Below are 12,006 nucleotides of genomic sequence, written 5' to 3' on the forward strand. Positions count from 1 at the left end.
ATGAGATTCCACTCTACCCTGCTAACACAAGAAATCTTCTTTGTTTCAGTACCAAATACTTCACAAATTTCAGGTGTCCGGAGTAGAGGTCCAGATGGAAGAGATGTAGTCATAAAAATTTGAAAAGAGGATTTTTATTAATAGGAGGTTGACAATTTGTCTGTGTAGATCAATGTCAGGCTGGGCTGGCTAAAATACTAAGCACTTCTTCCTTGCCAGAGCTGTAGAAGGTGTAATGAGAAAGGTCTTTGGACTGCCAGAGAATGTGTCCTGGTACAGTCATCTTGTACGGTCATCTTATATCATCTTGTGTTAAGGATCTAAGGATAATTCGGGTTGGAAGGGACCTCAGCAGGTTGTAGAGACAGCTGTGAGAGAGTCCAGGTTGCCTAGGGGTTTATTCTAGGGAAAAAGACGATTCGTATTCCTTGGAAATCTTGGCATGCTGGTGATTTGCAGAACTTCTTGAGACGTTAATCATTGGCAACTACTTCTTTCAGAAATGGACACTTTCCTTACTACCTTGTTTCCAATTTGGTACCTCTTGGTGTGTGATGGCACCCTTAGTTCCATGGTTTTTGGTTTTAGCTCTTTACTAAATGAAAGCATTTGGCAGCAGACACAAACCACTGGAAACAATCTGTTTCAGCCTTGTCACTTTTCTGATCTATTGAAAGCTGTAGATATCAAATTAATATTATGTTTCTGTTGTCGTGTTTTGGAAAATGGCCTTGTCAGCCTGTCAATCAGCCATCTATATCCTGTTATTTATGGAGTTTTGTGGGTTTTTTTTCCACCTCCTCTCTCAGTGAGCTTTTTTCTACTTGAGTCAGGGTTTTCCTCCCTTTTGGAGAGCCAATTTATTTTTGGTTGTGTATAATTTGGGGGGTTACTGGATTTGCATGCTTTAATTTACCATCCATGAGAATGTTTGCGTCTTTTATTAACTGCAGTTGCTATGCATCACTGAGCTATATGCCTTCAGTTATGATGCCAGTAACTGATAACCCTCAGTGCTTACAGCACAAATCGTGAATTATACCTCTCTCTGTGCAAGGTGGGTTTTCTGCAATTGATTAAGCACATGTAGGGGCAAAATCAATTCCTGCTATACCCATGGATGGCAGTAAGGGATTCTGGGACTGTGCTGTACTACGATCTGTGTAGACAAGTTTCGTGGCCCATTAGATTCACATAAGCCTAAATCCACAGGCTCCACAGAGATAAATGAGTCAAGTTTAGCTGTTGCTATGTTGCAGCAGAGAGCAGTCACTCTCTGCCATTCATGTATTTAATTAAAGTTATAGAATATTTCTTCATTCAATAAATAGAATTTATAACGTTTTTTAGCAGTTAGTTAAAAATAGCAAATATAAAAAGATGTGAACCAAAGGTGAGAGAAAGATATAAAAAAATAGATTGGCTGAAAATAATCCTTATTACTTTTTTCTTTTATGTATTTTCTATCTAAAATGTCAAAGATATTTGCTTCTAACCGTGACTATTAGCATAATCTACTGTCTAATTTTTTTTTTTCCTAGGGGGAATTTGAACAGGTTTTTCTGTTTGTTACAGAGAAATTGGGAGTTTAAAATGTATTTCAGTGTTTAACCACCTAATAACTGGATTTCTTTCTTACATATAGGAACTGCTGATAACCAGACAGAGCAAGTCTTTAATGAAACATTGAGCTATCAAAATGTTCAATACATGGTAATTCTGAAGAATTTGTCCTGGAATGATGCAATGGCTGCATGCATAAATAATAAGATGCAGCTGGTTAGCATCACAGATCAGTTCCAGCAGGCTTTTCTTGCTGTTCAGGCTGCCCTTCGTAATTACCCGCTATGGATTGGACTTTTCAGCAGAGATGTAAGTTTTGTTTTTCCCTCAGACTGTGGCTTAGGGTAATTTTTAGAGTTGTGTGAAATTGAAACTGGGATAAAGAAATGCAATGAAAAAATAATTTCTGGGGTAACTGTTCTCATTTAGGGATAACCATCTCAAGAGTCTCAAGATGAATGTTCTAAATTTTCAGTTCTCCAAGTTACAATAGTTGCTGAACTCCACTGGATGGATTGATGATGAGGAGACAATTCTTTTGAAAGATTATAGGATGAAAGGATATGTTGTAGGATAGCAGCAACATAGATCACTGAATCATCTTTGTCTGTTTTGTTAACAAATGAGTAGTCATAGAATCATAGAATGGCATAGGCTGGAAGGGACCTTAGAGATCATCTAATCCAACCTCCCTGTCATGGTCAGGGACGCCTCTCAACTAGATCAGGCTACTCAAGACTCCATCCAACCTGGCCGTGAGCACCTCCAGGGAGGGGGCATCCACAACTTCTCTGGGCAATTTATTCCAAAGTCTTACCATCCTCGTACTGAAGAATTTCTTCCTAAGATCTAATCTAAATCTGTTCTCCTTCAAATTAAACCCATTCGCCCTGGTCGTATCAGTGGACGCTCTTGTAAAAAGTCCCTCCTCAGCCTTCCTGTAGGTTCCCTTCAGGTATTGGAAGGCAGCTATTAGGTCCTCCCAAAGTCTTCTCTTTTCAAGGCTGAACAATCCCAGTTCCTGCAACCTGTCCTCGTAGCAGAGGTGCTCCAGCCCCTGGATCATCTTTGTGGCCCTCCTCTGAACACGCTCCAACAGATCTATGTCTCTCTTATGGTGGGGACACCAGAACTGGATGCAGTATTTGAGGTGGTGTCTCACAAGAGCAGATTAAAGGGGGAGAATCACCTCTCTCAACCTGCTGACCATGCTTCTCTTCATACATCCCAGGATGCGGTTGTCCTTCTGGACCGCATGAGTGCACTGCCGGCTCATGTTGAGCTTGTCATCTATAAACACCCCCAAATCCTTCTCTTCAGGGCTACTCTCAACCCACTCTGTGCCCAGTTTGTATTAGTGCCTAGGATTGGCCCGACCCAGGTGAAGGACCTTGCATTTTGACTTGTTGAAGCTCATGCAGTTTGCACTGGCCCATTTCTCAAGCCTATCAAGGTCTAATGCAGTATATATGTAGGTCAACACTAATAAGTGTTGCCGTTTAATAGCATCACCACTGTTTACTGTACCACTCTAGAAAGGCAACCCAAAATCTGTTTTAAAAGGGAGAAGCTAGAAGTGGCAAATAAAATCCAAAGTGAATCATTTAACGCTTCTGGAGATACATTTCTAAAGTTTAACTTAGTCTGTGTTGTTACTCCATCTTATTCGTGCCTGTGTTTTGAGTTAGAAGGAGACACCCCTGAGATGAGTCAGTGGGTTTTCCTTTTTTCTTCTGTTTGTTTGTCTTGGGAAAAGTCAGTACAGGAGGTACTGCTTTGCCTTTATTAGCCAGAGGACCTCTTCAAGATCTTCACTGCATACTGAGAGCTTTCTCAGCTGTTAGTGAAATTAATTGGGCTTGCTTACAGGGTTTGTCTTTTTTGTCAAGCACGTGAATCTTGAGATAATTGCAATAAAAAAAAAGGTTAAAATTTATTTGAGAAGTGCCTTACCTACAAAGTTTAATGGTGCTCAATCAGCATCTGCGGTGTTGGTCTTCCTATGTCAGTAATGGACTACTGAGTATACTAGGCAAAGTAGAGGGAAAAAAAAATAGAAATTCGAGTATACACTTCATGAAGAATATTTTTAAAAGGAACCAGCATTTAGTGAAGATGGGGAAACCAGAACAACCTATTTTCCCTCCTCTTTTGAGTCTTTACCTGTAAGTGAAGATCAAATGATTCATTTTGCTGCGTACAACTGAGGCATGCACTGGCTTTTCACTATTGCAACACTTCATTATTTGGGCACAATTAAAAAGTCACATGAAAGGAAATTATAATGAAGGTGGTCAACAGAACTTGTTACTCCAGTGCTGGAATCACAGGCAGAAGGTAGATACAGGATAAATTAAATTACAAAGTGGCAGGGGGATTTCCTGAAGAAAACTTTTAAGTGTAAGATTCTTAGAGGATGGTGTGTTTGTTGTATGTGGGTTTTTTCTTATTCCTTCTGCATCCTCCAGGGCAGGAACACATCTGATTTATTAAATCAGTTAAGTATTTAATAGATTACTTTCAACTCAGTGTGGAGTAACTGAGACTGGGCCTCATTTTCAGATATTATCAGTTTTCCAAGATGAGATAATTATATCCACCATTGATTGGCAGGTGCAAATGATATACTTTTGGACATGTCATTGCCAGGCGTTCCTCCATGAGCATGGTAGTTCAACATCAACGTTTGATTATTTGCCATTCACTTCTGACTCGTATTTTTGCAACAGCAAAACTTAAATGACGAAGCTTGTTATATTGTGAGCAGCAGATCAGATCACAAGGGCAGCAGAACAATTTAGAGTTCTCACCAGAGATGCTGTAGATGTCTAGCCAATGTAAATATATTATCATGTCATTTTCTGTACCTAATGGTTTTTACTATGTAAGCTCATTCCTTTTACTTGTACAATGCTAGGGTGGAAAACATTATGGCTGGCTGGATGGGAAACATGTTAGTTTTAGCCGCTGGTCTGAAGATGATGAAGAAACAAGCGAAGAATGCGTGTTTTTGGATATTGATGGCTTCTGGAAAACTTCTGACTGTTCCTCTGAAACTCGAGGTGCTATTTGCTACGCATCAGAAAGTATGTATCCTCGCATAATACTTACAAAAGCTGAATTTTGTTTTATTATAAAGCCTATTTGATACTTGCAGATTGTAACTTCAAAACTGCAACTTTTTTTAGCTTACATTTCCTGAGACAGGCTGATTTGAATGCTCCAGGTTGCACTTGTTGGTCTTAATCCATGTGTTCCTTACAAATTAATTCAGCATGAGTGCTTTGGGCCAGACTGTACCCTTCATATTGTCAACTGATTCTACCTTTGTGCTGTTTTTGTAAGATCCTTGCATACTATTCTCCTCCACTTGCATATGGAAGAAGGTTCAGCTACCTGTGCACTATTTATATCTTAATATGGGGACTTCCTGAAATTCCTTCAGACATGGGAGTCTATATAGGGAGGAGGTACATGACTATGTGAAGAAGAAAGGTAGATGCTGAATTGAAAGGTGTAAATTAAAGTCATCTGCAGTTCACAGAACCCTTCTAAATTTATCCCAATTATAACAAGACAGGTAGGGATATAGCGGGACATCTTTGAGGGGCGGATACATATGAAGCATGGCCCTTTTCTGAAAAATAAAAGATCTTTCTGAGAGATCATCACAGATTTCTTCCCCATGAGACCATTATAATTTGTTTTAGTTTTTGTTTTGTTTTGTTTTTTCCATGACAGGACACAGTTAAGCCATTATTGTATATACTGAGTCACTGTAAGGTGTGTACTTGGCATTGTGACGTCCTTAATTATTTTGTGCTTGTAATCTGAGCAACTGCAGGAAGAGTCCTTCTCACTTCTCAAGTATTAAAGCCACAGAACTGAGATGTATTGCCAGCTATGAAGTAGCTTAGTTGTTATGGTGATCTGCCTTTATACAAGAAGCCCTAACAGTTTTTAGTTACTGGTCCACATTTAGCACTTTTATGTAGGGATTATATTCTTAAACATATGTAACATAACAATTGTGAGCAGTAAGCATCTCTATTCTTTAATAATGCTTACTGCTGGCTTTGTTACTTTAAAAAAAATCACCATCATGAGAAAACTGAAACCAACAATGTATTATACATTTAGAGGTGTCTTGATTTAAGGCTGACCCTCACCTACCCCCTGGGAAATGGGGAAGAGAATTAAAGGGGAAAAAGCAGTGAGACTTGTGAGTTAAGAACAATTTAATATTTCTAATTAATAATTATATAATTATAAAATATGAAAAAATATATAATGATAATAATATATACAGACAAGTGATGCACAGTGTAATTGCTCACCAACTGGTGACAAATGCCTGCCCTGTCCCAGCAAGCGATCCTAAAACAGGTAGGTCCCGAAACCACAATCCTGGATGAGTGAGAGGCCTGGAGAGAGAGAGAGAGAGAGAGAGAGAGAGAACTATGAGAGACCAAGAGAGTCCCCAGAAAGAGAGAGACACTTTCCAACATCACAGTCAGCTCTCATCTATCTGTATACTGGGCATGACATTGCATGATATGAAATATTCCATTGGCCAATTTAGCCTTCAATTTTAAGTCTAAGTTGCAATCACAAGCGGAATTGTGTACCCTTTGCCCCAGCTATGCTCCCTTCAGCCTATTGTGCTTCTGCAAACTGGCAAAACATGGGACGCTCAAAGGTCCTTGATGTCTCAGCACCAACAATAAACATAAGTGCACTATCAACAGTTTTCTCATAACAAAACCCATACCAAATCCCAAAACATAGTGCTATTCTAGCTGCTAAAAAGAAAAACTGTCCCAGCTGAAACTAGGGCAAGAGGATGGTGCTTGATTTGTCTTGCATGTTTTTAAATGGTACCTGAAAGTGTTCTATGGTGTGTAAGGTCAAGTGTTGTTATTAATAAGTCATGTCTTGAACATCATCTTTCCTTTTCTTAGAGAAAATTGAAAAAGAACAAGTTACGCAAGTTAAGTGCCCACATAAAATTAAAAATACACCCTGGATATCATTTAGAAACAATTGTTACACTTTTATGATAACAAAAAATAGATGGAGAGAAATGAAGTCTCAAGAAGCTCATCATTTATGCAAGAAAATGAGTAAGTACTTTGTCATATTACAGGTATTTATGGACTTATATCAGCTTAAGGGAGATGAGGGTTAGATCTGAGTCACTGTTTTACAATGACAGCAAAGTGAGAGTTGAGAAAGGTTTAGCATTTGGAAACGTGCATTAGTGTTGCGCTGCCTAATGCTGTTTTCCCTTGCACGACTCTGGAAAAAAAGCTCCAGAGCATGGGTAGGAGAGTTTGAGAGAGATGGGTAGGAACTATTGAATTCTGAGATCTCTGAAAAATTGGAAGTTTGGGGTTGTTTTTTTTCCCTCTTTATAACATGTAAATCTTGAATAGGTTGGTTAATTGTTATCTGCTTGGCAACCTTCTGGCTTTACAGTCACATTTTACTTCATGGTGTATTTCTTCCCCTCTTGTTCACTTAGGTGAACAAGGTAAACAGGTTAAGAATAGTTCAATTCAGAAAAGCACGTGGGCTTTTCCTGTGCATCCTGAACAAAGTGTAAGCTTAGGAGCAGCTTCCCTCTTATAATAAACCATTTTTCATGACACTTCAGTCATGCATCTTTCCAGAAACTGTTTTTATTTTCCATGAATCAATTTCAGGTTTTTTTCTTAATACTGTTTCTCTACTAGATGGTTCAAGAAAATCACGAATGATTGCTGATATTTTAATGTTCTATGCAGAGAATTTTTACTATATACAACTTGAAGTGACAGTAAAACCCACAAATACCTGTGGAGCTGATGCCTTTCACTTATCCACAAAATTAGAGGAAGCACTGTTGATAATGCCTTTGAAAATTGTTTTCATGCGGTTCATTTAGTTACTATGTTATAAAAGTCTAGCCTTTACACACTCTTGATCTATCTGTAATAATTATTAACAATAGTAGCAAAAAAAAAAAAATATTTATTTTGTAACTGAGAAGTGAATTTGTAAGAAAGTAATTTTGAAAAAATTTCAACAGACCCAGAAGCATTTGTTCTGAATGTTCGAGATGAAGAAGAGAATAACTTTGTTACTGAGCAGCTTCATTCATTCAGCGGTCTGGCTATGTGGGTCTGGCTCGGTGTGATTTATGATGACAGTGGTAAGATTTAAGTTGGTTTTTTCTTAACAACTGGATTGGAGACAAAGTTTGCAGCATTAAGGGCATGTTTCTTGCATGTTTCAGGATACAACTAAAGTCAAACTGAATGCAAACCTATAATAACGTGTTATATTTGTATTTATCTTCTAGAAGAAAATAAAGGAACATACTTTCTCTTTGAGTGATAATTGGATCCAGTATGTTCTGTTTAGTCTAGATTTGATTTCCCTGTAAAGCAGGACTTAAAAGGGCCTGGATGAGTAATGCTAACATATTTAACATTGGATATGGAATTGATTTGCAGTAACTTAGAATATCACTGCATTTTTTCCAAAGTGAATATCTGTTAACGTCATTAATATATTCAAAGTTAAATGGTATTTGTACACATAATGCCAATGTTTTAATACATATGCAATGTTTTCCACAGATAAAGTTCTCAAGTGGTATGATGAAACTCGTCTGACTTACAATAACTGGAGGCTGGGAAGACCTAACGTAAAGAGGAACAATTTTTTTGCTGGTGTAAATCTTGATGGGTTTTGGGATATTTACAATTATTCCCAAAGTTGGCATGCTCACCACTATAATGTATACAGTATTCTTGCCTGTAAAATTGAAAGGGGTAAGTAGTAGAGAAGATTTATATGTAGTATCAGAGTGTTGGGTGAGGGTCATAATTTAAGTCTTGGTTCTGCAGTTCCTGCTGTATAAGGCTTTGGGTTTGCTCCCAGTGAAACGCCTGGCATGGCTGTCACGGGCTTCTGGGGTTATATGGTCAGTCTGTGCATCGCTGCTATAATACTGTGATCAGGAGGAAATGTGTTTGCTGTACTCCTCCATCAACTGCTCACAGAGTTCAAAGCAGCAAAAGATAACTTGATGGCTTGTACTGAACACTTTAATGCTTGCTTGATTGATATAGATGGATTTTAATGCTTTCTGTATGTTCCTAGTAATACGAATGAAATGCACAGAACTCCTTGTCTTCTTATTCTTTGAAATAGGACCCCAACAGCACAAGCCTCCATTGCCTGAGTCTATTTTGCATGGAAACAGGACATACAGGATCCTTCAGAAAAAGTTAACATGGTATGAGGCATTGAAAGAATGCAGACACAATAGGAGTGATTTAGCAAGTGTACACAGTGAATCTCAACAGTTATTTCTAGAAGATATTGTCAAGCAGGATGGCTATCCTCTGTGGCTTGGGTTGTCAGTTCATGATGTAAGTATATACTCTTGGTAACCTCAGTAACAGAGCTTCTAAATAGTTTTCTGCACAGGATATGAAGCATTTTCTGATGCTTTTTTCCAGTTTCTTGGAATTTCTATTCTGTGTATTAAATTACCTACTTTTCAACCTCATGTAACATACATTAAAGTATATTAGATTTTAGTGTACATAGCCACACTGAGATATTTTTCCAAATCTTTGAAATTTTAAAACAATGTAAAGGTCCCGTATCATGCCTTGGGACACAAGGAAGTGTAATTTGCAACGCTGCCTTTAGAGGCTCCAGCTTTTATGACCCTCAGTAGGATCAGATTCCATTAGCAAATACAGTCAGACAAGGCTGTATGGAGCCTGTTTAGTCCAGCCTGGGATTGGCTCTCCAAGGCAGTTCAGGAACTGGCTCTCTAGAAGGAAGCAAGTCCTTTCTCCTAGGAGGCATAGCAAGAGGCAGCTGCAGATCTTCCTCCTCCTCCTCTATCTGCTTAACCTTGGAGCCAAAAGCCTGTGCCTCAACCCGGCTCCCCACACTACTCCCCAGACCTGGCCGTGGTAGTTAATTGGCAAGAATACGGCTCTGCAGAGGGGTGTGTGGTTTCTACGCGTACCTTTGCTATCTCTGCCTGTCCTTTGGTCTGATTGGGTCCCTCCACTTCTCACAACTTGACCTTTCATGGTCACAGGTTTCCAGCCGTGCATCTGAAGTAGGAGCTAGCACAGCAAACCATTCCCAAGCTGGCCAGCTTTACTCAGTGAAGCTATCTTGACAGTAGCAGTTTGCAACATATCTAATAATGTTCACAGCAAGGAAGACAGACTGCTTAAATAAAACGTCAGGATGAAATGAAGTAAAATGTTCCCCATGGAATAAACCAAGGCACATTGCAGATTTAAACTTACAGACATGCCACGCTTTCTCAGTTCACACAAATAAGCAGGATTTTTTATGTTAAGAATTGATTGGAACATGCGAACTATGTTGTACTTTTATTTAATATGGATTTATTAAATGAGGCCACCTGCATTTTAATTTATCACTCTACAAGAGGTAAATATTGCTATATGACTTACTAATGGCTGACAAGATTTAAACCACAACCATATGCTGTGGTTTAAAAGTTGTGGGTTTTTTCTTTGATTAGGGAAGTAAAGCTAATTTTGAATGGTCAGATGGGAGCGACTTTGACTACTATCCTTGGGAATTAGAAAACTCAAATACTACTGAGAACTGTGTTCTGTTGGACACCAAAGGATCTTGGAACCGTACAAAATGTACAAATGTTGCTGAAGGTGCCATTTGCTATAGCTCTCCGAACAGTAAGTGTTATTTTTAATATTTTGTGTAGTTGTCTTGTGTATTCTATCTTTATATGTTGTATGTAAAACTGAAAATGAAGGCTGAAACACTACACGATTCTCTTTTTGAGTCGTGTATCAGGAACGATAAAACACTTTTTAATATTTAAGAGAGATCAATTCTCTCCGTTCCAGTGGTGAAAATCTAAAACAATTCTGGTCACTTTTTGATCACCTGTGATATGAGTATTAAACTGTATGTACCTTTTCTGAATCAAAATCCTTATCGAACACGTACACCAGACTTCAAAACCCCCTAAAAGGCAAGAAAAAATGGTTCCCAAGCCTTTGGGACATGTCTTATGCTTGCTTTCAAATAAATTAATCTATGACATGTGAAGAAGGAATGTAAGTTACTTGAATCATGGTGGTTGGGAGAAGTAGTCCTTGTTAATACCTACTGTCCTGTTACTACAAAGAGACTATGCACAAATTCCTGCAGCAGAAATAATGGAAATTTTTTTTTGTCTTTGCAGAGAGACAATTACAGCCAAAGCAAGTGAGCAGAGCCCCAGGATGCCCACAAATGAGTGATACCCTACAATGGATACAGTATAAGGATCACTGTTACGCATTTGACATGGCGTTCTACAATTTTTCAGTATATAATGTGGAAGATGCTAAGAAAGTCTGCCAGAAACTGAGTATGTTTAGACTCTTTATCACATTACAGCTTGTAATTAGTCCATTATTTGAAAAGAAAAAAAAAAACCACAGACACCCTCACAACCAAAAAAACTACACTGGTTATACTCTAGCTTTTCAGCTTTTATGCTGCTTTAGTTTAGGAAAAGAAATAGCAAGCTTTATCTCTCAACATCTGATTAAGGTTCTTGATAAAACTCTTCAATATTCTGACTGTTTGGCACATGGATATGCCATGTAAAATGCAGATAGCCATTGACAGAGGATTCAGAAATGTAAAGCTTACAGTTTGGAGGAAACTGATTTATTTGCATACAATTAACTTTATTATAAATAAAGTGAGTGCTATTAGTAGTGCTTTCTTATTACATTCTTGCATTAGCTGCTTGCCAATAGGGAGCTTGCTAACCTATCAAATGGTTCAAAGCATGTACTTTATAGATATTATTAAGGCACACTGTATCACTAAAAAACTAAACTTTATGTCAACTTAAAGGATTTTCTCTCTTCTTTGACAAGCTATGTGGGGAATCGTATTGCAGAAGACAATGTTAAGCAGTCTTGTGTACAGAATTTTAATCACCTTCTTAGCTTAGAAGCTAGTGACTCTCATAACTTTCTTTTATTGAATTATCTTATGATGTGAAGTTGAAATCTCTAAGTAGGATGAAAAAGAAAAGATGCAAGTAGTCCAAGTCCTGGATGCAGTTTTCTATTGAGTCCTACCTGGCCTGGTAGTTCAAAGAACAAGTAAATTAAGCTTCCAGCTTGTATTTGTGTGTACTTGTAAAGAATGGGTACACTCTGAGCCTGCCTCCAGTATACCTTTTCCTCCCTCTTCTTCCTTGATTACTATAATACTGTATATAAAAACCGGAGGCACAATGAGGAATTGATTTAGAAATTAAATTGACTCAGCAAAATGCTGAATTTTTGTTCAACTGTATTTTTGAAAAGGTCTTTTTACTTGGACAACACTAGTGTCGTGGGTTAGGCCGCTCCGGCAACCAAACCG

General features: G+C 38.2%; 2 protein-coding genes across 4 annotated transcripts in view; both read left to right on the top strand.

Moving 5' to 3' along the window:
• Positions 1-12,006, top strand: part of PLA2R1 (phospholipase A2 receptor 1) — a 177,778-nt gene that overhangs the window by 96,515 nt on the left and 69,257 nt on the right. The window lies entirely within an intron of this gene.
• LY75 (lymphocyte antigen 75) overlaps positions 1-12,006 on the top strand; it is a 46,950-nt gene that overhangs the window by 31,349 nt on the left and 3,595 nt on the right. For 2 of the 3 annotated variants that reach the window (XM_086615375.1, XM_086615376.1), the window contains 8 exons: positions 1,646-1,872; positions 4,481-4,649; positions 6,525-6,686; positions 7,634-7,756; positions 8,187-8,381; positions 8,764-8,984; positions 10,133-10,307; positions 10,823-10,990. In XM_086615375.1, coding sequence (XP_086471501.1) covers positions 1,646-1,872; positions 4,481-4,649; positions 6,525-6,686; positions 7,634-7,756; positions 8,187-8,381; positions 8,764-8,984; positions 10,133-10,307; positions 10,823-10,990 — 1,440 coding nt within the window. The remainder of the gene's footprint in view (positions 1-1,645; positions 1,873-4,480; positions 4,650-6,524; positions 6,687-7,633; positions 7,757-8,186; positions 8,382-8,763; positions 8,985-10,132; positions 10,308-10,822; positions 10,991-12,006) is intronic. The other variant, XM_086615377.1, reaches the window with a different exon arrangement.

This window comes from Tauraco erythrolophus, chromosome 8, assembly GCF_009769465.1.
Source record: "Tauraco erythrolophus isolate bTauEry1 chromosome 8, bTauEry1.pri, whole genome shotgun sequence".
In the NCBI taxonomy this organism is placed as follows: Eukaryota; Metazoa; Chordata; class Aves; order Musophagiformes; family Musophagidae; genus Tauraco; species Tauraco erythrolophus.